Genomic DNA, 20,091 nt, shown 5'->3' on the forward strand with positions numbered 1-20,091 from the left:
GATTAAAAAAGAGGGTGCAGCCATGGAATTGGCCAATTAATTGGCCAGACATACGCCATATATCATATGAGCAAAGAAGACCCCTGGTAACGAGTCTTCGTCGTCGAGTGTGTTTGTTTTGTGTCTTGTGTTTTTTGTTGTTTTGTTTTGATATTGCAAAACGTAATTTCAGTCCATTGTAGAGGGTTGATTAAATGCCGTCTTATCATTTTCTAGTTCTTCGATAAGACCTCTTCGCCTTTGTTTGGTCTATTGTTTATAGGGAGCGTTTTTCTTTTACTTCTTCTTCTTTTACTTCTCGACTACTGCCAATGAAGTGTGTCTTTAGTCAGCGTTTTACCGTGTTTTCTGCGAAGACAACAGCCTTCAGAATGTCACACAGCAGACTGATTGTTAAAACACTTTTTGACTGAATTTACATTGTGTTTGTTTGGCCATTATTATGCTGGAATTGCGGAAATTTAGCTGGTTCTGTTTTTGCTTTTAAACGTGTTTTTTCTGGCGGGGGAAAAAAGGTTTTCCGAGGAAATCTTTCTTTTTTGGCAGACATTAAGTCTGTTTCTCGCTCAGCTGCCTTAGCTGATGATGATGATGATTTGGTATGCTAATTTTCGTATCCAGACGATACTAATGTTGTACGCACATGGGCAATAGTATTTCAAAAGCAGCAGATACATCCCATCGCTGGCGGAAGCTGCTGCCACTCAGAGGTGGGCTGATGTTGCTGCTGTGAAATGATGTTGCTGCTGCTGCTGCCGCTGTGTCTAATGTTGCTGGCGTAATTGAAGCGTGGCGGAGGCATCTTTTACATATATGTGCAACATGGTGTCAAAACATGTGCCGCCATTGATGCCTTTAGCTGAAATCAGACCCCAGATACAAGATACAAACCATACCTACACCCCACCTTCCTCGGCCGTTTTGCATGTTTAATGAGGTGTCTCAAAATGCATGGCCACCAATTGACGGTGAACAGGAAGACGGCGGTACGGTGGCGAATAAAGAAAGTGAAATTGCGGATCACTGTTACATATTAAGCCCCAGCCCCATTGTGTGCTAAATAGTCTTCCTGCCATCGCGCAGCATTCAACACACATTACTCATACGCACAGTTAGCCTGTCATGCCGATGGATTGGCCCCTCGCAGCGGGAGTCTAAATTATTGGCTAATTAAATTGAAAATAATTGCAAAAGTGAAATGCGCTGCGCCTCTCACTCCGTTTGTTTGTATATTTTTCTTCCTGTCTCCAAGCACGAACTGCAGCTGTGGAGGGCACTGCAAGTAGGTCCATGGTTCCATGTTGCATGTTCTCTATTCCGTTTGTTTGTCCCATATCTACACCACCTATCCCTCGAAGATATCGATCTATGGTCTCTATTGATTAACCACACCCCTCCCAATCCACAGGCACGCTTCTGGGTGCAGGTGATCGACGAACTGCGACGGGGAGTGCGGCTGAAGAAGAGCAACCACGAACGCACACCCATCGAGTACGAGCTGACGCCCTACGAAATACTCATGGGCGACATTAGAGCCAAGTGAGTATGATTTGCTTATTGAATTATCTTATTAAAGTCAAGCAAACTCCATAAAAATCAGCAGCAAAGTAATAGTTATCATTACCTTTTAATGATTGATTTATTATGGTTACAAATCAAATTGAAATTCCTTTTGATTGTTTTGTGTAATGATTATTGTGGCTATTATATTAATAAAAGATTTTAATAGGTTACAATATAGGTTAATATTTTTTAATTTTTATAATTTCTGGGTAAATATTTTGTGTAACTTTTTTATTTTAGTTGCTCTTATATTTTAAGCTTTTATTTCGAAATATAGGAAATTAAATATACAGTTGATATAGAATAAATACAATACATAAAATGGGTTTATCTTCGGCTTTAAGCACTTAATGATGTTATTAACAAACATAAAAAGAGTTAAATTCTTTAAAATAATTCATAAATATATTTGTCATACCCCTTTTTTAAATAAATACTATAGAAACCCCCATCTAATCCCAAATTTCTCTTCACAGAAAGTATCAATTGCGCAAGGTGATGGTGAACGGCGATATTCCGCCGCGCGTCAAGAAAGATGCCCACGCCATGATCTTGGAGTTCATCAGGTCACGGCCGCCGCTAAAGAAGGTGTGTAAAGCCCCCGATTCCCATTCCAACTCCAATCCCACTGCCACAACCAATTCCCAATCCAACCGTTCCGCCAGTCCAAAAGCCAAATGCAACCTCAATTCCAACAGCAGTCACAGTCACCCATCATCAAAATCCCCATTTGCCGCTTGCAGAGTGTGAAATATTGATCTTGTGGCTTTCCTTCCTGTCGATTCCATTTCATGTTTGTCTGTAATCACATAATCCTCATTTTTGTACCAAAAAAATTTAATTCTCCATTCAAATAAAAATTATTAGTTTACTATACTTTTCTGTATCTGTATCTGTACTTTTTGGAACCACCAGGCCAGCGAACGTCAGCTGGGGCCACCGCGCATCTGCGAGCCTTCTCCGCGGGAGCAGCTAATGGAGTCCATTCGGAAAGGCAAGGAGCTCAAGCAGATCACGCCGCCGGAAGCGCCGACCCTGAGGCAAAGGAGTAAGTGATTATAATAATTTTTATTTATTTCCAAACATATCTGACGATCCCTAACTTTTTGCGCCACAAGTAAGGGTATTATTTAGTTAGAAATATTTTATATATATAATATTAAACCCTATCCAACTATTTAATGGGCGCCACTCTCACTGACCCAACCTTCGAAAAGCCAAGCCCATTGTCAAGGGGAAACTTATGGATTTTGCACAGTGCCTGCCAAAAATAGATGCCGCCTCTAATCTTCTGCGGGCGTCCAACGTTTTGGGTCCTGGTCTTGGGTCTTCGGTCTTCGTTTCGTTGTGTTGTCATCGTCGATTCCAAATTTTGAACGCCAGCCGCCCATAAATTGTTGTCGCACATGTGTGTGTGTGTTTATATAGACAGCCGATGTCTCCTGCTGCTGAGAAATGTGAAGAAGTAAGAGAGGTACTGGGGAAAACTAGTTACTCGCAAGACTTTTCACTGCACTTGTCGCTGGGGGAGCCCCATTGTCCGTCCGTCTGTCCGTTTGTCCGTCCTTCTCTTTCTCTGCCATGTTTGTTTGTTTGTTTGAGGTTTGCCTGTTTGTATGTGTTTGCCGGGCGCAGCGCGCATGCCAACATAGATCAAAAACGGCAACATTTCCAATCCCAACACTGGCAAAAATAGGATGATAAAATAACACGTAAATATACAAAGAACTGATGATATAACATGGAATGAAAAAGAATATGTGTTCTAATTTTTTCTTTCATTGAGATATGTTTAGTATCGTCACTATGATGTGACTATCCAAAGAATTCAAAACTCGCTTGTGGGTGGGTTTTTCAAAACAAATATGTTGTTGCCTACTTTTTAAATACCAAGTATCCGTTTATTTTCTACCCGACTGGGGGAATTTTTCCCTCTGCATTATCCCCATCCCGAATCGAAAATTGAAATCCCCAATCCGCTCTGTTGGAGGAAGCGTGCAAAATTGTGACACACAAAGATAGCGACAACGCGACGACAACAACGACAACTGCAACAACAGAAATAATACCAACCACATTTAAGCCGAGAAAATCCAAGAAAAACCAAGCACGACAACCTCACCTCGTCCGAAGTTGGCTATTGTTGGCTATTTTGGGTTTTCTTTTCGGCTGGGAATCTTGTTTTCCTTCATTGTGCTTGGGTTTATTTATAATATTGCAACCTTTGGCCTCGTATAATATTTATAATATATATTTATATAGTGTTATTGAGTTAAACAAATATTTAGATTTTATTACAAATCGAAAACATCTAAAAATTCACAATTGCTTAAGGATATAAACCTTTTTAAAAAAATGGGCATGTGGAGTTTTACATAATATCCTTCATTTGATACACAACACAAATATTTTATTTTGTAGAAATTGTCTTAAAACTATATTAATTTTATTATTGGTTAAAACTTTAAATTTACATTACATTTTACTTTTTTAAAATTTGTATAGCCTAACCTTGAGGCGTAAGTAAAAACTCGATGAGCATTTTAAAGCATACTTAGAGGGGCATTTGCAACAGATATATTTGCCTATTAGGAAAATAAAAGTGAACTCTTTACTTACGGTATATTACAATATTTTAAAACTTGACCCTTGAAACGACCTCGAGTTTCTTTGTTCTCCACTCCTGAAACTTTAATTGCCATATCCTCGGGGACCTTTACGCGCTTACTCATCACATGTGTTGCTGTTGCGGTTGCGGTTGCGGTTGCGGCTGTGTCCTTGTTGCCTTTTGCCTACGTCATCACCCCCCCGAACGGTGACGTATAAATCACCCACGCAACAACAGCGACGACGGCTAAACAACTTTTTGGGCTGCCAAATGTCAAAACAAAACATTGGCGCTCTCTTTCTCTTGGCGAGCGGCGCATGCGCGAATTGAGTTGAAAAGTGGGGAAACTCGAGTTGACAGCTGCCACATTTCTCAGTTCCGTGTTGAGCTTCACTAGAGACGCCTCGTCGTTCGCTCTTCAGTTTATTATTATTCTGTGGGCCAAGTGAAATTGAAAAACGAAAGCGCTGGCCATTAAATATAAAACAAACAAAGTACCTTGAGTTACCATCAGGTTATTCACTGAAAACCCAAACGCATTTAATGGAGCAGCCGGGAAAAGGCTGACCAAACCTTATCAACCCTCTCCGAAAAGAGAGAGAAAAGCGTGACTCCGAGGGGTGGCTTCCCTTTTTTCCGTACTTGGACTCGGATTCAGATCGATAGCCCCATGCAACCGTGTGGGAAAAGAACCGAAAAGTGAAAAGCCAAGGGAAAGGAAAGGAAATGTGCCAGGCTTAACCCATGGATGCCCGGCCAGCGAAACGCTCGACGGCGGCCTCCGTCTTCCGCTCACATCACATGCCGCGCGAGTCGGATCTGGTGGACATTGGCAGCGATGCCTCACTGTACTGTGGCTCGGATGGCGACGCCAGCCAGGCCACCTCCTCTTCCACTCCAAATCCAAATGCTGGCCAGGATCTGGGGCAACCGCAGCCAACACCTCGGCCGGCGCCGAGAGCATCGTCCTCCAATAATCCGCCAACACCCAAGCCGCGACAGGCCATCAAGTCATCAAAAGGTAGTCGTCAGCATCTCCCCCTTTAAAAGCCCCCCACAAAAGCGTTTTCCCATTGTTGAATGTGCTCCGCTTTGACCTGGTTTCGATTTTTTAGGTCTGCCCCAAAGTGCAAAGTGGGTGGGGGAGTTTAGCAGACTTCCCCAAGGCAGTGTTTTGTGTTCAAGGAGCTACTCCGAGGCAACTGCAGTGCTCCGGTAATTGCCGTCATATTATGACTTCGATTTTAAGCTCCAGTCATTAGAGGCATGAAGAAATAGAGCCCAAGAAAGAGCTGTTGATGTGGCGAAGGTTGAATACTCTTTGTTGCTAACTAGCATTGAAAAGATTTCTTTAAATGTTTTTTGTTTACTTCGATTTTAAGTCCCAGTCATGGAAAAGTAAACCCCAAAAAATATACATGAGGAGAAGAATTAAATACTCTTTGTTACTTGTAAACATATGGTAAAGGTTTTAAAATTGTTTACTCTTAAAAAAACCAAGTCATTACTGCACTTAAAAAAAAATAAAAATTTCCTAAAGTAAATATTTGCCAAAATATGTATTTTATAGGTGTTTTTATTTTTTTTTAAAACAAAGATACTATAAGAAAAAGTCTTAAAAATTAGTAATAATTTTGCTATTATTTTCGTCGGTGTTTCAGAATACAGTTATTTATCTATCAATTTCAAGTTTACATTTTTAGCACAATATTTTAGGAGTTTAGAAATCTATATATAAAATATTGACCCCTTATTTAATATACATTTTTCCCGTCAAAAACAAACCCAAAGTAGATCGATAGAAACGTTCGTGTTTGCCCCCCAGCAAAAGGTTAAAGTTAGTGGATAATGCCCATAGCCCCGGGTGGTCAGTGGTCAGCCGGATCACGTAGTCGTTATTACAGAGCCCGTAAACCCATAAACCAGACAGATTGCGTTGCACAGAGGCGAAGCGAACTTTTCCGCTGCAGATACGAGTTCCCAGGCGTTGCACAAGCGGAGTGGGTTTCACAAGTAGAACCATTAAGTGCGTTGGGCTTAACGGCTTTTATGAAGTTACCAAGTGGTCAACTAAAAAAAAAGAAAACAATGACGACTTTTGACTTCGCTGGAAGCGAGAACCCAGACATGTCACCTTTAATTGCGCAATGAGCGGGCAAAAAGGCAGGGAAAATCCAGTTTTCTTGCGAGTTTTCTTATCCAGAGATAATGCCTGCTCTATTGCCCAATGATATTCATTAGATAATCCAATCGAGCGCATTTTTCCCACCGCCTTTCGCCTGAGAAATCGAGGACTTATTGTTAACCCAATCTCCGTTTTTCTTGCAGTGCTTCCAGGTGCAAACTCCACGCTGTCACGATCCAGACAGCGGCTCATCAAAGTGGATTTCTCCAAGTTTCAGGTGCGTTTCGTGGTACTTCAAATGGCCCCAAGGAATTTGTACTTATTTTCGGTATTTATACCCGTTACTCGTAGAGTAAAAGGGTATACTAGATTCGTGCAAAAGTATGTAACAGCTAGAAGGAAGCGTTTCCGACCCCATAAAGTATATATATTCTTGATCAGGGTCACTAGCCGAGTCGATCTAGCCATGTCCGTCTGTCCGTCTGTCCGTCTGTCCGTCTGTCCGTCTGTCTGTCTGTATGAACGCTGAGATCTCGGAAACTACAAAAGCTAGAAGGTTGAGATTTCCCACACATATTCTTTGGCTTCCTACGCAGCGCAAGTTTATTTTAGCCGAGCGCCACGCCCCCTCTAACGCCCACAATCGCCCATTAACGATTTTAAAATGGGTCCTGCGCCCACATCCTTAAAGATTTCCGATAAGTATAAATGCAATTTTGTTGTGTATATTTATACCTATCGAAATGTAGAAGACATTTTTCAAATCGGACCATTCATTAAAAAGTTATACGCAATCAAAAAAAAATATATCTATCTCCCTCGCACTCCCTTTAGCTGAGTTACGATTATTAGTCGGGACACAAACCCGATACAGCGTTCGCACTCCCTTTAGCTGAGTGACGGGTATTAGATAGTCGGGACACCAACCCGACTATAGCGTTCTCTCTTGTTATTCTCTAGGACGAAGATCTCTTCTACGATGAGGGTAGCATCAGCAGCACCCACTCCACAGCGGCCACCCACCAGCACCACCATCATCCCAATCTGGCCGAGATGCACCGCTGCTCGCAGCCCAAGATGCCGCCATATCCATTCGGTGGCTACATGGTGCCCAGCCAGGCACGACAAGATTGCCGGGAGACGGCGTCGCTGATGCGGCCAAGACGCACAAGTGAGTATCCGATTCTACCAGGGATTATGCAATATATATCTATACGTATAAACCACTCGGGCAGTTTGGGAGCACACAACACTGGAGCACAGAGTACAAGGGCGGTTTCGATTTAATTGTAATTTGAGAGGATTTCGGTTGAAGATCTAACATGTTTTGGCCAAGAACCTAGGTTAACGGTTTCGGTTCAGTAATTCTTTAATGTTATATGTTTTAATATAGGTTAAAACATAGATAAAAATTCCTAAAATTAATACCTGTTCTGTTTTTGTGAAATCTATATTATAATTATAATTTATGTTCAAAAACTGAAAGTGCTTAAAATTCTTTAAAAAGTAACTTACTTTAACTTACAAAATAAAACAGAAATATAAACACTTTGTTAAGCTTTCTCCATAGTATTAATTAAATAACTCGTCCGGTAATTAATCAAGCTCTTGCCAAAATTTACTTAACGCTTGCTTTTCTATAAAAAATATATGATCTTCTATTAAAAACCGGTTTACTTTGTGCTCTAGCCTAAAAGCCATGGCCAAGCCATTGCCCTAAGTCTTTCTCTATGAATATATTTTGGTTTAAATTGCAGACAGAAAGTTTTTAAGCAACATTACCACTAATAATATGAAATTCTTTAAGTTTTTTATTTTATTAGTTGTCTTGTGGTATCCCAACTGACTGTCTGTGATATGGTTTTATTTTGTATCCTTTTAATTTATATTATTTTTATTTCTTACTTTTTCCTTTCCTTCCACAACAAACCTAAATAAAACACAAATTTAATTTTTCCAAGGTATTTGATCGTTTTTCTGTGAACACAATGCTAACTTATATCGATTTAATAATTTTTATGATTTTGTATGACGCAAGCAAAGCCCTAACAAAATCGAGTGAAAGAATAGTTACCAAAAAATCGCACTAAGAAAAAAAATTAAAATTTTTGGTGTGGGCGGAAATAACAAATAACTATTGAAAATTGGCGATCGGTTGAGGAGGCACTCGAGCACACACAATGAGCCACACAAATATACAACAAATAATCTCGAAATATTTTGTAAAAACAAAAACAATTAAGTAAAAGTAGAAATAAAAGAAAGTCAACTGCAATTGCCCCTTAGTATTATTTTGTATGGCACCCCCGTAGTAGCTTTTCCTTTGGTACTAACTTGATTTTTCGGTTGCCATTACTCGTATAAAAATAATGTATTTTCACCTTTGCCAAAAAAAAAATTACGCTTACCAAAAAAACAAATGAAATGCAATAAAAAAACGAACAAAATTAAATGCTGCCTGAAATGAAAATGAAACCTGATCAGTGGATCCAGCCAGACAGGCGGCGCCTCCAGAGGAGCCATCCTTCACGGAGGACGAGTACCACAGGTTCTACGACACGGCCCTGGAATGTAAATATTTGCCAAGAGAAAACCCGATAAATATGATGCATTGCCATCTTGCATGTTTGTCCCCCATATTGGATCTCGAAATTGCATCTAGACGTCAGCCATGAAAGCATATACACCACAAAAATACACACACTGCTTGCCTTTTGAAATAAACATCTGACATTTAACATTTTCCACTTCCTCCATTTTCCATTTTCCACCTGCCACCTGCCACTTCACTATCGCATATGGAAATAACTCATCCGCCCCGTTGACCCTGACTCACTGTCTTTCCGCCTCTTCTATCGACAGCCTACGACCTGGCCACTCAGTGCGAGTCGAGGAGGGCCTCGCTGCGCCGCCACACCATCGTGGGATGCCAGAGCAACCTGGACGAGACGCACTCCATGCCGCCCACGCGGCCCGAGTCGCGTCAATCGGACGACGTCAACAAGGAGGTGAGTTTCCTATAATAATGATGCTATGGTCCTCGTAACTTTTGTCATATGGCACACATATGTCTCTGATGAGAATCCTTTATAAAGATGAAAGAGAAATTTTTATAGACTTTTATATTGTCCCTATAAAGATGAAACATAAACAACGATAGTCCTTTGTTGAATAATTTAAAATTTTTAGATATTTTTAGATCCCACAGAATCTTTGTTTTTACCTTATACAACAACGTTATTGTTATAATAAATATTATAATATTAATGAAAGGATTAAAAGAAATATTAAATTATGAGATTCATTTCAATCTTTTCAAAGAAATCCTTAAAATTTTAAACTTACAAAAATTGAACTAAAAAAAAAACAAAAGAACATGTTATAAAATTTAAGTTATTTTATTAATTGCGATAATCCTATCCCTAAATTTATTTTAAATCCAATTCAAAGCTAATCTTCAATAATCAGTTCTAGTGCTACTTATTTAAAGACTTCTTATCCCTAAATTTCTTTTAAATCAAATCCCTAACTAATTTTCCATAACCCTTCGCAGACGCCAAAGAGAAGTCCTGCGAATCCTCCCCATCCCCATCCATCAGACGAGGCCAGTTCAACATCCTCGCTTGGGCCATGGAACAAGTCCTTCATGGACAAGCAGACCTGGATGGAGCGGGGTGACGATCGGCTGTCCGTCACGCTGGCGGAGATCGTTCACATCCGTTCCGTCATGACCAAGGCGGAGCTGGAGGGCCTGCCGATGGACGTGCGCGTCAAGGAGGATGTTGAAAAGCGTCGCGTCTGCTTCCTGTGCCTGCGGACGAGGTTCTCGTTCTTCGGTCCCTGGGGCATCCAGTGCAAGCTGTGCCAGCGCACCGTCTGCGCCAAGTGCTATACCAAGGTGGGTATTTGAATTAAATATTATATTATATATTAATAATTTCCTATGCCCTCCCCCAGATGCGCATTCCCTCGGAGCACTTCCGCAACGTGCCCCTCGTGCTGATCTCGCCATCGCTGCTGTCCAGTCCGGCCAGCTCGAGCACCCCATCGCCCTCCCATCACGCCCAGCAGGCGCACTCCTCGTCGACGGGAAACATCATGGATGACCAGTTCCCCAAGTCGCTGATCGAGCGCCTCCTGCGCTCCGAGTCAGAGAGAAAGGTACTTAAGATTTGTATTAACTAGGATTTTAATCATCTTGCTAATTAAATCTTTCTTTTATTCTAGACTCGCAGCACTGTGGGCAGTGCACCCTCCTCACCCAAGCACCAAAGATCAAACATGAGCACGCCGGGCATTAGCGTGGGTCCCGGAGCCTCCTCCTCCTCCTCGGCGGCGGCAGCGGGACATCCTGGCCAGGCTGTGGAGGCACTGCACGACCAGGCGACCATGTCGGCCTCCTATTCGGCGGCCATGCGACCCTCGGGCGTTCACCATCAGCAGCAGAAGCAGCACTACAACAACGCCATGTCGAGGAGCATGGAGGGACCACGGAGTCTGCCCGTGCACAGTCCAGCATATCGACCGCTCTCCAACAACAGCACGCTGGAGAGGAAGTGAGTTTTGGAATAGTATATAAGATAGAAGAATCTCTAATTTCGGATTATTATACTACAGATCCCGCTTCTCGAGGGGCTTTAACCTCTTCTCCTCGGGCAGTCACCTGGCTCAGACGCAGGAGCAGAAGGAGAATCTGCGCGGCGAACAGGTGACCGTGTGCAACGACTGCCAGGGATTGGTCAACGAGATCACCAGCTCCGTGAAGCAGAAGCGCAGCTCCGCCCGGAACCGCACCATTCAGAATCTCACCCTGGATCTGACGCCCGTCTGGAAGTAGGCGGGATCGGATTTAATCGGATAGTGCGTTTGAAGACCGTAGGATAGTTACAGGGAGTTCTAACGACTGACTTTGATTCATTGATTCTTTAACGGACAACAACGGACATTATTTGATTACTGACACTTCACTTTCAACGTGACTGTTTTAGGGCCTTCGAAACGCACTGGAATAATTATAATATACATATATGGATAGATTAGATCGACTGTTGTACACTTAAAGGATAGAGCCTCAAGGAGACTCGTTTGTAAATCGTGTTAGTCTAGTGATTAAGTGAAGAATGGAGAATACCGAGAATTCCTGGCTGAAGCTTTGTACATTTTCTGCCGGCTACAGAGAGATCCGCTTGAGCGCACCCCACCACATACTATTTATAGAGGAGCTAACCTACACGTCGCTATACATTATATTATCGCAATACGATGCCGTTGTTTATAACTGTTTAATTTATGCGTAAATGTTGACTAAGTACATATAATCATAGCATAACTCTTGTATCCGCGTATATCAAGTGCACATATATACTTCGATCTTAGTCGTAAACCCGGCTCGTGCTCTCGATTTAGCATGAGCAAAGTATCATAGAGAAGGAAATCATACATACGTCAATATTCGCAATACAGTTCCCCCAGTTCAGAGTTCAGAGAAAGGATTTCGGTTGTTGAGAATAGTTAATCGGAAATGTTGTGAAACTTTTGTGCTTGCGCAGATCTTTGTTTACCCCGTGAAGTTTTCGTTTTGTTCCCCCATTAACCAACTATAACGCAAGAACAACTTGATAGCTAATTTATAATTTTTGTCGGCGTTGCAACGCAACCCAAACTATTTAGTTAATTCGCCTAGTTTTAATTCTCCCCCTAAGTGCTTCTATTTTGTAAGCGACCTCTATTTAAGTGTAAAAGCTGATGATGCACAGCGAGCCCCTAACGAAAGCATTATATTACCTACTTGTAACTGCTATTATAGTTTTTGTAAACATTCTTTGAACACTCTTGTTTAACTTCTCCGTAATTGTAAATGCATTTAAGTACTTGTAATATTAAATTTTATGCTTTTAAGTTCAATTCATTTCACACGAACACACAAAGAGCTCTAAAATACACAAAACAGCAAATAAAAACAAAAAACTAATAAGATGAAATCACTCGTTTCGGGCTTTACAAACTGGTCTTTATTTTTAGCTTTCTGATTAAGGAAACAAATGGATTCGTAGTCTTCTATGTAAAATAAATTAGAGTTCATCTCGTTATCTATGTAAACTGTAGACTATACATATTTTTTGGACAATATTCTGTTTCTCTTACGATTAGTTTCGCAAACTACAAGAAAGCATAAGTAATATAAGTAAGAGCTTAAAGCTAGGTCAACTAGATCTACCGAGTAACAGTTAAGCTTGGTCTACTGCCATCAAGGGACTCGGGTGGCGGAAGATAGACGGCTGAGCGAGGAGTTAGTCTCCACGCGCCTTCTTGTGGCCATGTTTGTGGTCGTTTCCACCGTGGCGCTTGCGGTTGAAGCGCTTGCCCTTGTTGCGGGTGAAGTCGCGTCGCTTCTTCATGAACTCGATGGCCTTGTCGATGAACTCCTTCTCCTCCTCCTCGGTGGCCTTGCGCAGCGTCAGCGAGACCTCATCGTTGAACTTGAGCTGGGGATCAGAAAATGCGGTTATAAGTTATAGAGAGAATAACTTTGTGTAATGGTAATATTTATAGGTCAGTCACAAACATATTTTTTTCATATTTTATGCATCTATTTTTTGCACATTTCCGATATGCATCCGAATTTATTGCCTTTGAAAAATATGACACCTACCCAGAATTTGGTAAAAATCGGACAAAAATGGACAAATAAATACTACAAGTGTAGAAACTAAGAATTCATATTGGTTTGTCTGACTATAATCTTGAAATATATCATTCTTGAATCGGTTTTAAACATTCCATCGTTTTAAAGAATGATTTGGCTCAATAATCTAGTATTAGTGCTTGTAATCGGTTTTACAATTAATATTTGGCTTCTCAGATTGCCATTAATTCCCAGTGCTATTCTCACCTTGCCCTCCTCCACCTTGGAAATGTACTTCTCGGCCGCATCGGCCTCGGTCAGACGCACGGAGCCCTTGGTCTCGCCCTTGGCGAACTCAATGTAGGCCACCTCGAAGTCCTTGATCTTCTCGAAGGCCTCGCGGATCTCCTCGCGCGTGGAGGTCTCCGGAGCACCCTCGAAGACCACAATGGCGTTCTTGGGCAGCTCGAAGGCCGGCTCCGGCTTGGCCTCCTTCTTGTTCTTGCGCTTCTCGTTCTTCTGGGCGTACTCCTCCTGCTTCTCCTTCAGGTAGTCAACCTGCCACTTGCGCAGCAGCTCGCGCTCCTTGTAGGCGATCTTCTCCTGCTCCAGAAAGGCGGCGGCCTGCTCCTTGGTCTCGAACGTGAGGAAAATGCTGCCCTTGAACTTGTACGACTTGGTCGGTTTGTCGTAGTGCTTGCGCATGGTCAGATTGACCACCTTGTCGTAGTTGGCGGCAAAGTCGAGCAGCTCGCTCATCTGGGAGTCCAGCGGGAAGCCCTTGGCGTAGGCGGTGCGCTCCTGGATCTCCTTGCGCCGCTCCTCGTTGTGCTCGGGAATCGGGCGCTCCGGATGGCGACGCAGACTGAGCTTATCCTCGCTGATCTCGACCAGGCCCTCCTCGGATTTGTTCAGAGCCCCAACGATTTCGGCGAGGTCCGTGGACAGGGAGGCCAGGCGCTTGAAGGTGATGAGCACGGACAAAGGCACCCAGCCGTCCTCGTTCTTGCCGATCTGCTCGCGCAGGAACTTGTCCCGATTGAGATTGGCGTCGCCGAAGTAGTACTCCACCTGCCGAATAATGGCGCGCTCCTGCTTGGAGAAGTCGCCGGCGGATTCCTCGGCCGCCGGGGCCGCCTCCTCCTTGGCATCGCCGTTCTTTGGCACCGCCGCCTCGGCGGGCTGCGCCTCCTCCTTCTCCTGGACTTCCACAGCGGGGGTTTCAGCAACTTCGGCCATCTTAGCTGAGTATTTCGCGCAGAAATGAAAATTAAGTGCGGTGACGAAAACACGTGTGGCAGCAATGCCTATCGATTATGTGGACTATCGATAGATGCATTGGATGGGCTCGGAACACCCTGTGGGCATGTTTTGTTCGAGTTTTTTGGCGCAAAAATTGAACTGATTTGAAATAATTGAAGCAACTTCGGCCATCTTATTTCAGAAATGAAAATTAAGCGTGCGGTGACGAAAACACGTGTGGCAGCTATGCCTATCGATTATGTGGACTATCGATAGATGCATTGGATGGGCTCGGAACACCCTGTGGGCATGTTTTGTTCGAGTTTTTTGGCGCAAAAATTGAACTGATTTGAAATAATTTCTTGAAATAACGTGAAGATACTTTCACATTTTATAATTTGTAATCCTTGCTTTTATTTAATCTAAATAAATTAACAATTTAAACATATCCAACAATGTACGCAAATGAAGTTTCGATAGATTATGACAGTTTTAGTTGGTGTAAAAAATTATTTTAGAGTATTCGCGTTCCACTGCAGAAAACTAAACTATAAACAAACTATTAATTATTTCTAAAATTTCTTTAAACCAAATATTCAATTTTATAATAGAATACAAAAATATTTTAAGCAAGTGGTTTAGTAAATAAGAGGCACTTAGTCCAAATTTTGTAGGTCCGAATTTATCGTATGTTTAATTTTTTTCCAGGCCATGTAAAATTGTCTTATGTGCAAAAAAGGGATTGTGTTATGTAGAAATTGGTTGACGTGTTCTTCAACATACATATTTCTAAAAAAAATATTTTTTACCAAAGCCTATTACTCACTTTTATTGAAAAGCCAATTGGGATTAAACCAATAAAATACATCTCAGAATCGGTCCATTATTAATTTCCTTAGAAAATGGGAATCACGCGAATTTCCAATCGTAAACATAGAAATAATCTACATTCTCAGAATCCGACCATTATTAAATGAAATATTTTAAGCACTCTCAGTTTTAAAATTCGAAATCACTTTTTTGCTAACTTTCGTTAAAATGTTTCAACTCGGGACTTTCTTGTATTGAATTTGAATGGATCCAAGGCTAAATCAATAAACGCTGCGCAAATCCGCGAGGTTCAAAGAAAGCATTTTGTGTTGCACTTCAAAATAGATTTCCTGCAGACTGCCTTGGAGCAATCTGTTAGGACAAATTCGGAGAAGTATAAATTTTCTGCAGAAATCTTTGGGTTAATCTGTTAGGTAAAATTGGACGTCGTGCATGTATCCTTGCAAGAATCTGTCAGGCATATCGGATCAGAGAACGTTAGGGAAAGATTTGGGCGGCTTAAGGATCAGCTTGGCGATTTACAAAAGTCAATTGGCAAGCAGGGCTGTGAACCCATATTATTTTGGCGTGGGTTTTCCGTTTCTACCTGTGAAAAGTGGTTCTCAGCCCTGATGGCAAGCGATCGCTGTTAAGAGATTAGCATACAAAATCAGATTAGATATGTTTGCTGGCTATGCGCGCAGATCCCTCTTTTAAGAAAAACTTGGAAAATTTGAAGAGATTAACATTTCTTAGAAAATAGGCATACAAAAAAAATTTGGAACATCTGCCATTATATTGCATGCCAAACGCTGCTATAAAAGGCAGCCCGTTTCCAACTTAGGAATCAGTTTTCTGCAAGCATTCGTCACTTACTCAACATGTTTAAGCTCGGAACTCTCTTGTGTTTTGCATTTGTTGTCTGGAATTTGAATGAATCCCAGGCTAAACCAACGAACGCTGACGAAGATCTATTTAAGTTAATACACCATATTACTGCGCAGTTAGTGCGATCTAGTATTGCTCACCAAATCGGCGCTATCGAAGAAACGAATTCGAAGTTGCAGACCAAATTGGATGTCCTGCAGGCATCCTGTGTAGAATCGGTCAAGAATAACTCTAAGTTGCAGAGCAAAATGGAGACTTCCTTGGAGGAGTTGAAGATCCAACTGGGTGTCCTGCAGAAATCATTTGAGAAATTCGTAAGTTATAATGCCGACTTCCTAGGCAAATAGGATATCTGCAGACATCTTATGAAAAATCCTGCTAAGAAAAATTCTCATTTGCAGAACAAATTCGAAGTCCTTCAGACATCTTTTGAGGAATCTGCCAAGAAGAACTCCGAGGTGCAGAGCAAATTCGAGACATCCTTGGAAGAATTGGCTAAGAAGTATTCCGAGCTACAGATATCCTCAAGTGAACTTGTTAAGAAGAACTCCGATCTGCAGACCAAATTGGATGTTATGCAGACATCCTTGGAGGAATGTGTCCAGAAGAACGAGTCAGAGGCCCTCAACATAAGACTTGGACGGCTTGAGGATCAGCAGGACGACGTACAGAAGTCAATTGCAGTCCAACTGGGTGTACAGAAAAATCTGGAGAAAGAGCAAAAATCCCTGTTGGAAACCTTTACCAATGTCATCCCAAAGAACATTGAGGCGAGACTGGTGAAGATGGAAGACAAACAGATGGCAGTACAGACTACCCTAGAAAGCCAGCAGGTGGAACTCCAGGAAGCCTTCTTCAGGAGTTATCAAATGACGCCGGATTTTGTGCGCATAGGCCAGCGATATTTCTATGTTGAGAACAATGTTAAGGCGGATTGGACCACGGCAAACAGCATCTGTCGCAAAATGGGCGGATATCTTGCCGCTTTCCAAAATCAAAGCGAAGTGGATGCCATTTTTGGAAAATTAAAAGCATATTACTGGCTGGGAATCAACGATCGAGACAGCGAGAATAACTTCGTATCCGTGGCTACTGGCAAGCCAGTTAAATTTAAGAACTGGAGGAAGGGTCAACCTGACAATCATGAAAACAATGAGGATTGCGTTCATATTAACGGAAGTTCCCATGAGTACGCAAAACAATTTAATGATTTGTCCTGTGACCGAAAGCTACATTTTATTTGTCAGTTTGATAAAGAAGTTTAGGTATGAAAATATTGTTTAATTGTATCATAATAACAAATTATCACATTTTAATTTATCAAGCAATACCAACAATGTAACCAAATGTTTAATAAAATGTAAAATAAATAACATAACAAACGATGATAAATACAATGTTTTAAGCCTAAGTAGCAGTAAATAAAAATCAATAAAGTTCCAAAACACTTTATCTTTTTAATACACAATTTTGTTGCAGCGCATGAGTGATCTTGAATTTTGTAATTGGGCTTTAAAATAACCTAATTAAATGATTATTAGAAAATTTGAATTAAAACAAGAGAGAACGCTATAGTCGGGTGCCCCAACTATCAGATACCCGTTACTCAGCTAAAGGGAGTGCGAAGATGGAGATAAAAACTTCGATCCGCCGTAACTTTTTAACGAATGGTCCGATTTAAAAAATTTACATTCTACATTTCGATAGGTATTGATAAACACAATAAAACTGCATTTTTCTCTGGTTTAGTGCAATTTCTTGTGGTATTTTTCAACTAACAAAAGACGGTATTTTTCCTACCAGCGGTCACAATGATTGCAGCCCTGGTTAGAGGTGAAGAAACATCGATGTTCGCAAACATCGATGTTTTTAATAAGAACATCGAGTAAAACAACTTTGTTTTACAAAAATTATTATTTTTTTTGTTTTTAAATAAATCAGTAAAATAAAATAGCCCAATTGAAAAACTTATACAGTTAATTTAAAAACAAAATAAACAAAGGCTTTATTCGGCAAAAAAAATTAAACAAAATTAATCAACAATATGTAAGTGATCAGCATATTCACTTTATAATATTATAGAATAGTATTATGAAAAGCTTAATACACCGCAGCTTCCATCCTACACCACCAGTTGAATCATCTAAAATCATGTCAATACAGTAAACTTAAATTAAAAACACATTTTCCGCCTTTTTCTTTAAAATTGGTAATGTTACAAAAACATCGATTGTCGCCAAAAAACATTGATGTTTCTAATGCCCTCTGCTCATTATGGACGCGTCGCGTTTGCATCCATTTACCGTTTAACGCGCCCAATTCCCATACAAAACTTGTAGGCGATCGCGAGGAGGGGAGGGTGGAAGTTTGTCGAGTTACAGGGCTGGAAAGTGAAATTTGTGGTATATTTAAGCAGTAAAGGCATTTTTCCACTATGCGGTTTTTTCGGTATTTTTGTGTATTTTCGATTGGCAACGCGATAGGCGGACGTGAGGTGTTTCCATTGGCAAACGCGTCTGAAAACAGCTGTTGTGCTATTGTTATTTGCGAGCTGAAGTAAACAATGGATTTAAATAATTTGTTATTGATAATTGTAATCGCAGAACAGCATTTGAACAGCGTGGAAACATTGTGCGCAAGAAAGAGGGAGATGTGCCCTTTTCCAGCAGTCGCCTGTCAACGTGTGTCATTTGAATATGGAATGGCCATCTACGGTCTAACCAGGAGGTCGCCTTAATGGACGAATGGCGCACGCGAAGCAAACGTCAAGATCATGAAGACAGGGAAGCCCATGTGGCTGCGCTGCAACGACCAATATTTCGCTTCCGATCCTTTCTAGCCGAGCCATTCCATTGGATAAACGAACTGCTACTGCTCTTTATGCGCTTGGATCATCCTCGGAATTCTGAACTATTGCCAGATCATTTGGCGTATATCATAAATCAAATACCAATCTATACGAAATAAAGTTCATGTAAATATCAGGGGGATTCCCTAAACTGTTGAATTGCTGAATTGTTGAATTTTGGTCAGCTGTTAATCAGCTGTTCCATACAAAGTCAACTTTCAGAAATTTCAGCAATTCAACAGCCTCGGGGCTGCTGAAAATTTTGTTGAATTGCTGAAAAGCCAGAGTTGTCACCTTTTTTAAAAAGTCGTGGCAACTCTGTAACATTTTAGTATCACCAGTACGCATTATTTATTTTAAAATCAACTTAGAAAGCATATTTGTAGTTCTTTTTACCTTGGTAACACTTTTAGACAGTAACTAGCAATAATAAATCAAATTTTACATGCTTTAAGTTCCGTGAAATTTTTCAACAAATAACAGCTGTTTGAAAATTCAACAGGAACCATTTTGGGTCGTTCCCTTAATTGCTGAAATTTTTTGTTGAATTTTCAACAATTCAGCAATTCAACAGTTTAGGGAATCCCCCTATCAACAATAAATGGTTTTAGGGCCGGTTTCTCGAGTCCCTGTCAAAGTCCCTGATAGCTATCTGTTCAAAAAATTTAGAGACCAGATAAACTGTTCGTATAAGCAAATCGGCTTTCTCGACTGCTTAAATTTATCTGAACGAGAAACAATTACAGAGCTCTGTTAACGCACAGAATTGTGCTGTAAAGCGCAAAAAATGGCGTGCTTCGATTATTTCATCAGCTGTTTGGGTATATTTCAAGGGAAAAGTCAGCTGTGATTTCGTTTCTTCTTCTAGTTGGCTTTGGGAAATCAGCTGTCATTCTATCGAGCCGAAAACGCTTAACAGGGACTCCGAGTTCCTGTCAAAGTTAGCTCTCACATTGGGGCTCGAGAAAACCAAAATGCCTTAGCAGGGACTTTATCTGTTCGAGAAATGTTAGCCGGCACTCGAGAAACCGGCCCTTAATATTTCCCGCTTCTTATCAGCCTCTTATCAGTTTCGGGTCCAGAAAAATGTTCATGCCTGGTTAATACTGCTTAAATATACCACAAATTTCACTTTCCAGCCCTGTAACGCGACAAATTTCCACCCTCCCCTCTTCACCCCTTGCCTACAAGTTTTGTATGGGATTTGGGCGCGTTAAACGGTAAATGGATGCAAACGCGACGCGTCCATAATGAGCAGAGGGCATAATAACCAGGCATGAACATTTTTCTGGACCCGAAACTGATAAGAGGCTGATAAGAAGCGGGAAATATTAAACCATTTATTGTTGATATTTACATGAACTTTATTTCGTATAGATTAT

At 41.1% G+C, this 20,091-nt stretch overlaps 3 protein-coding genes across 8 annotated transcripts in view; 2 read left to right on the forward strand and 1 right to left on the reverse strand.

The window, feature by feature from the left end:
• The window catches only part of spir (spire type actin nucleation factor), a 40,361-nt gene extending 28,084 nt beyond the window's left edge, over nucleotides 1-12,277 (forward strand). For 2 of the 6 annotated variants that reach the window (XM_017138780.3, XM_070211838.1), the window contains exons 7-17: nucleotides 1,409-1,539; nucleotides 2,040-2,151; nucleotides 2,479-2,611; nucleotides 6,500-6,573; nucleotides 7,257-7,467; nucleotides 8,781-8,867; nucleotides 9,159-9,304; nucleotides 9,850-10,194; nucleotides 10,254-10,457; nucleotides 10,524-10,852; nucleotides 10,914-12,277. In XM_017138780.3, coding sequence (XP_016994269.2) covers nucleotides 1,409-1,539; nucleotides 2,040-2,151; nucleotides 2,479-2,611; nucleotides 6,500-6,573; nucleotides 7,257-7,467; nucleotides 8,781-8,867; nucleotides 9,159-9,304; nucleotides 9,850-10,194; nucleotides 10,254-10,457; nucleotides 10,524-10,852; nucleotides 10,914-11,133 — 1,992 coding nt within the window. In that variant the 3' untranslated portion in view covers nucleotides 11,134-12,277. Of the gene's footprint in view, nucleotides 1-1,408; nucleotides 1,540-2,039; nucleotides 2,152-2,478; nucleotides 2,612-4,540; nucleotides 5,193-6,499; nucleotides 6,574-7,256; nucleotides 7,468-8,257; nucleotides 8,281-8,780; nucleotides 8,868-9,134; nucleotides 9,305-9,849; nucleotides 10,195-10,253; nucleotides 10,458-10,523; nucleotides 10,853-10,913 lie in introns of those variants that run through there. The other 4 variants (XM_017138781.3, XM_017138782.3, XM_017138783.3 and 1 more) reach the window with 4 other exon arrangements.
• A 7-nt stretch (nucleotides 12,278-12,284) lies between these two features.
• On the reverse strand, nucleotides 12,285-14,229 carry La (La autoantigen-like). The gene is made up of 2 exons (XM_017138785.3): nucleotides 13,189-14,229; nucleotides 12,285-12,781 (listed from the first exon to the last, which is right to left on the reverse strand). The coding sequence occupies exons 1-2, from the start codon at nucleotides 14,158-14,160 to the stop codon at nucleotides 12,587-12,589; spliced, it is 1,167 nt and encodes a 388-aa protein (XP_016994274.2). The 5' UTR covers nucleotides 14,161-14,229; the 3' UTR covers nucleotides 12,285-12,586.
• A 961-nt stretch (nucleotides 14,230-15,190) lies between these two features.
• LOC123003196 (low affinity immunoglobulin epsilon Fc receptor-like) lies at nucleotides 15,191-17,265 on the forward strand. Its single transcript, XM_044394934.2, has 2 exons — nucleotides 15,191-16,175; nucleotides 16,263-17,265. Exons 1-2 carry the CDS (start codon nucleotides 15,855-15,857, stop codon nucleotides 17,124-17,126), a joined length of 1,185 nt encoding a protein of 394 aa, XP_044250869.2. The 5' UTR covers nucleotides 15,191-15,854; the 3' UTR covers nucleotides 17,127-17,265.
• Nucleotides 17,266-20,091: the final 2,826 nt, after the last annotated feature.

This window comes from Drosophila takahashii, chromosome 2L, assembly GCF_030179915.1.
Source record: "Drosophila takahashii strain IR98-3 E-12201 chromosome 2L, DtakHiC1v2, whole genome shotgun sequence".
Classification (NCBI taxonomy): domain Eukaryota; kingdom Metazoa; phylum Arthropoda; class Insecta; order Diptera; family Drosophilidae; genus Drosophila; species Drosophila takahashii.

What these genes read in the sequence shown, in the direction of transcription:
- La (XM_017138785.3), bottom strand. Translation starts at nt 14,160, where the DNA reads ATGGCCGAAGTTGCTGAAACCCCCGCTGTGGAAGTCCAGGAGAAGGAG. An exon ending in CCAAGGTGGAGGAGGGCAAG is followed by an intron (nt 12,782 to 13,188) that starts GTGAGAATAGCA and finishes TCTGATCCCCAG; the next exon opens with CTCAAGTTCAACGATGAGGT.
- LOC123003196 (XM_044394934.2), top strand. Translation starts at nt 15,855, where the DNA reads ATGTTTAAGCTCGGAACTCTCTTGTGTTTTGCATTTGTTGTCTGGAAT. An exon ending in AGAAATCATTTGAGAAATTC is followed by an intron (nt 16,176 to 16,262) that starts GTAAGTTATAAT and finishes TCTCATTTGCAG; the next exon opens with AACAAATTCGAAGTCCTTCA.